We start from the raw sequence: 3,881 nt of genomic DNA, 5'->3' as shown, positions 1-3,881 counted from the left end.
CACTTAGGGTGTAAGCGTCAGTATGACATACTGCAGTGGCAAAACGATCTATAAAAAACCCAGTCAGAATTATCCTAGAGGCAATTCAAGATGGCGCAACATTTTCAGAACTTCAGAGCTGAAGCAGTACAATGATTCAGGTTTACTGCAAACAGTCCTTCAAATGATGACTGGAGGACCACAAATGAGCTGCAGAATCACGGCTTTTTGTTTCTTATTTGTTACTTACATTATTTATAGGATTGGATCCAGCCAGCTTAACTCAATCTTGCCCGGCTTCCCTCTTCAACATAAGCCCCTCCACACATACCTTTTGTTCATGCAGGTCCCATGGTCTCCAGCACAGCTTTTTGGCTGGTCAAAGGGGACCATCTCCTCACTTTCTTACTAATGGAAAAGTTGGTTGAAACCAACCCACAGTCTGCATTTAGCACAAACATTGCTTTCAGTTCTGTACATTACAGAAAAAACTATTGTCAACACCTACCCTCCAAATCAGAAACCATGGACTGAGTTTCACTGAAGTGAGTTTCTTATTCTGGGTTGGAAGGCCATCGCTTGTCTGTTCTGATGTCATAGCAAATGATGGTTAGAGCTACAAAGAAACTTGATAGGGGAGCCATTCATGAGAGATTATGGAGGCTCAGCTAGGATCCTCTGTCATTAGACTTTAAAAAAGAAAGCACCAGGCCCCGTAATTGTTTTATTTTTTTACAAAAAAGCGACACAAAAGCGACACCTTTGAAGGTAAGAAATGCTTCAATACCTTGATGCGAACTTCATGAGCTTTTGGTGGTGCAACTTCCACCTCCGCAATAGACAGTGGCTTACCAGCCTCCCAGGCAATGGCTGCCTTGCATTTGATAACCTAAATCAGAAAGAAAGCACAAAGGAACTCTGTTATTTCACTGCAAACTCATTTAACAAAATTCTTGTTTACTGAAGCAAACGGCTACTAATTCATGGAAACAACCCCAAGTCTCCAGTTACAGGCTGAGGTCTACTCAGAAACAAAAAACATCGGCTTTGACAGATGGGATTGCCACACACAAACCCCACTACAGCCCAAAATGCTCCCAGGCACAGCATGAAGAGGGAGACAGGAAAATCACCCCTCCACACAGATAATCTGAATGCATTATTTGTGGTCTCCGTTGCAGAAAACAAGGGATACGTCCTTCAGACACAAAATCTCTCCTTTCAAGGAGAATTTTGTAAGAATTACGGTAAGTCAAATATAGGCAAAGAGAAGAGCCGTCTCAGATCTGATAGCATGCAATTACTGTTGCCTGTATCCTTTCTGCAAAATACTCACAAAGAGAATTCCCAGTGCCACCAAATGGAAACATTTGACTGTTTCTCAAGGTCTAGACTGACTGGGTACATAAGGAGTACAGGAGACAGAAGTCCTTCAGTGGCAACTTTTTTTAAAAAAATCAACCTGCGAAACAGTAAGACCTTTGATGCAAGGGGAACATATTCTAAGGATCGAAGATACTCTGACACAGCTGTACTTGGTTGAAATCATATATACCAATCAGATGCTCGTATAATATGTTAAAGTATACAATGTGGGGGGCATCAACATCCAAAAGGTTTAGAAGCCATGCAGTACAAACCCACAGAAAGTTATTCCAGTCCAAGCCCATTGTAACTACACAGGATTGCACTGTTAACTTTGCAGGGATCAAGGTCCAAAGAGACACACCATGAAATATTTACCTTTCTTTTATTCTCCTCACCTTTATATCCATTTTGTTGTACAGACATAAACGTTTGAGGGAAAATGTGGAGGACGTTTGAAATTTATGTACTATGAATGAAAGCCTTTTGGCAAAGAGCCAATTTTGTCAACTTAAAAAAAGAGAGAAAGCTGGGGATGCAGAGAAACCAGATCATGGAAGTTGATCATTGTAACACTATAGCAATTGCCATTGAAAAAAAAAAAGTTTCCCCCTCAGCCAATGGGATGACCATGATGACGGAGCAGCTCCAGAAAGCTTTGACAAAAAAAAAAGTGGAGGGGAAAATTGCTGTCTGGATGTTCCGTTACCACTGCAAACGTCAATGCGTTCTCCCTAGAGAGTCCCTAGAGAGTTTCATGGTGAACAGGAATTTGAACCTGGGCCTTCCCCCATCCCAGACCAGCATTCTAACCACTGCACTGCCGCAGCTTTCACGTTAGCCAGGAACAGAAAGGCATCTTCTAACCCCGTAAACTGCAGACCATCTCAGAGGCTTCCTTTTCAGTCATGCAATGTGCCCCCCTACCTATATATAAGCTGAAAGTATAAAGGGTAAACGGCTTGCACAAACTGCCGGCGCAAAAAGCACGAAGCGGCAGGAGGAATCTAAACGGGAACCCACAACATACCACCTACTGTACACCTAACCCCTGCAAGGGGGGGGGGGGGCGGGGAGAGAAATGACGAGCCACACGTAGGCACAGGCCTGACACCGAAAGAGCACGGCTCGACAAGAAGTTTGCAGACACTTGAAGGCGACGCAAATGCCAACAGGAGGCGAATAATCCAGGCCAAGAGTTCGCCTCTCTGCGCTCACACAAGGCGTTCATTCAGGCCCTTCACAAAAAACTTCACGCTCGGAAGCAGGCTTGACTCTCCTCTCCAAATAGCACCAGTAAGGAGCAGCTGTGCAGAGCGTCTGCACATGCAAACGCCGTACAGCGCAAGGCAAGAAAAAAAAAAGAGGGCAGCGGTGCTTTCTTTTTAAGAAAGTTGAGCACAAAGAACACCTTTTAATTGCCAGGCTCAATATGCGGTTAAATACGAGATCACCCCTTAAACCTGGATTCAGCCGGTTCCTACAAAGCACATCTGGGATTATTAGATCTAAATCTTCTAGGCGTGCTTCACACACACGCACACTTCCCGCCGCCCCCTTTAAAAAAGTGCAATTAAGCGTATGGGCTGTGATGCACATTACCCAGGAATAAGCTCCCACTGAACCCAGGGGGACTTACTCCCGAGTAAACACATAAAACCGGGCTACACGAGAAGCCAAGGAGGCAGCAACAGCCGGTCCTTCCCTCCCCCTCAAGCTAAGGGCTGCCTTTGTTTCGCCCTGGCTCGCCCCTCGCGCCTCTTTCCCCGCGGCAGCCTCCCCAAGAGGGAGCCGCGCGAGGCTCCACGGGCTTGCGCTTCCCCGGGGCACATTCCCCGGCGCCCCGCGAGGCAGCTGGCGCAAGCTTACCCCGCTCGTCATCCTCCGGCCGAAGAGCCCCCCTGTTAACTCGCCCTCCTCGAAGGAGCCGCAGAACGAAACCAAGTCATGCGCGCAGCATCGGGAACCGCCTCCAAAGTGGGCCGGGCTTGGATAGGACGCCGACGTTCTGGATGGTTTTATGGTTCGGGGTATGACAGCCGGTGCAAAAGCCGAAAGCTGCGGTTCCAGGCACCGTTACCTGACAATTGGCACAGGAGTCTTGCGACACTTGAAAGACTAATGACAGTGCCGTCTCAGAGAGAGTCCGTGTTGAGCGCCGTCAAGTCGCTTCCGATTTATGAATTAACTTTCTCCGAAACTTAGCAGCCATTCTTAACGTAGGGTTGCCAGGTCCCGCCGAGACACCGGAGGGGGATGGGGGAGGTAGGGTTCCGGTTGGAAAACTCCTGGAGATTTGGGGGTGGAGCCTGGGGAGGACAGGGACCTCAGTGGGGTACAATACCATAGAGTCCACCCTCCAAACCAGCCGTTTTCGCCAGGTGGATTGATCTCTGTAGTCTGGAGATGAGCTGTAATTCCAGGGGATCCCCAGGTCCCACCTGGAGGAGGCTGGCATCCCTGTCAGGTCTTGCAGACTGAGGGATGTGGCTTCTTTTATTGAGTCAGTCCTTGTCAGGTTGGGTCTTCCTTCTTTT

At 47.7% G+C, this 3,881-nt stretch overlaps 1 protein-coding gene across 1 annotated transcript in view; it reads right to left on the bottom strand.

Annotated features, from left to right (window-relative positions):
* LOC107114471 (alcohol dehydrogenase class-3) overlaps positions 1–3,300 on the bottom strand; it is a 16,606-nt gene extending 13,306 nt beyond the window's left edge. Inside the window, exons 1-3 of the mRNA XM_015415968.1 lie at positions 3,214–3,300; positions 761–868; positions 2–40 (exon numbers count right to left, since the gene is read on the bottom strand). Coding sequence (XP_015271454.1) covers positions 2–40; positions 761–868; positions 3,214–3,225 — 159 coding nt within the window. The 5' untranslated portion in view covers positions 3,226–3,300. The remainder of the gene's footprint in view (position 1; positions 41–760; positions 869–3,213) is intronic.
* Positions 3,301–3,881: the final 581 nt, after the last annotated feature.

The sequence above is a fragment of the Gekko japonicus genome, unplaced genomic scaffold (genome assembly GCF_001447785.1).
Source record: "Gekko japonicus isolate JY-2015 unplaced genomic scaffold, Gekko_japonicus_V1.1 scaffold68, whole genome shotgun sequence".
Classification (NCBI taxonomy): Eukaryota; Metazoa; Chordata; class Lepidosauria; order Squamata; family Gekkonidae; genus Gekko; species Gekko japonicus.
This window is presented reverse-complemented; position numbering and strand designations above follow the sequence as displayed.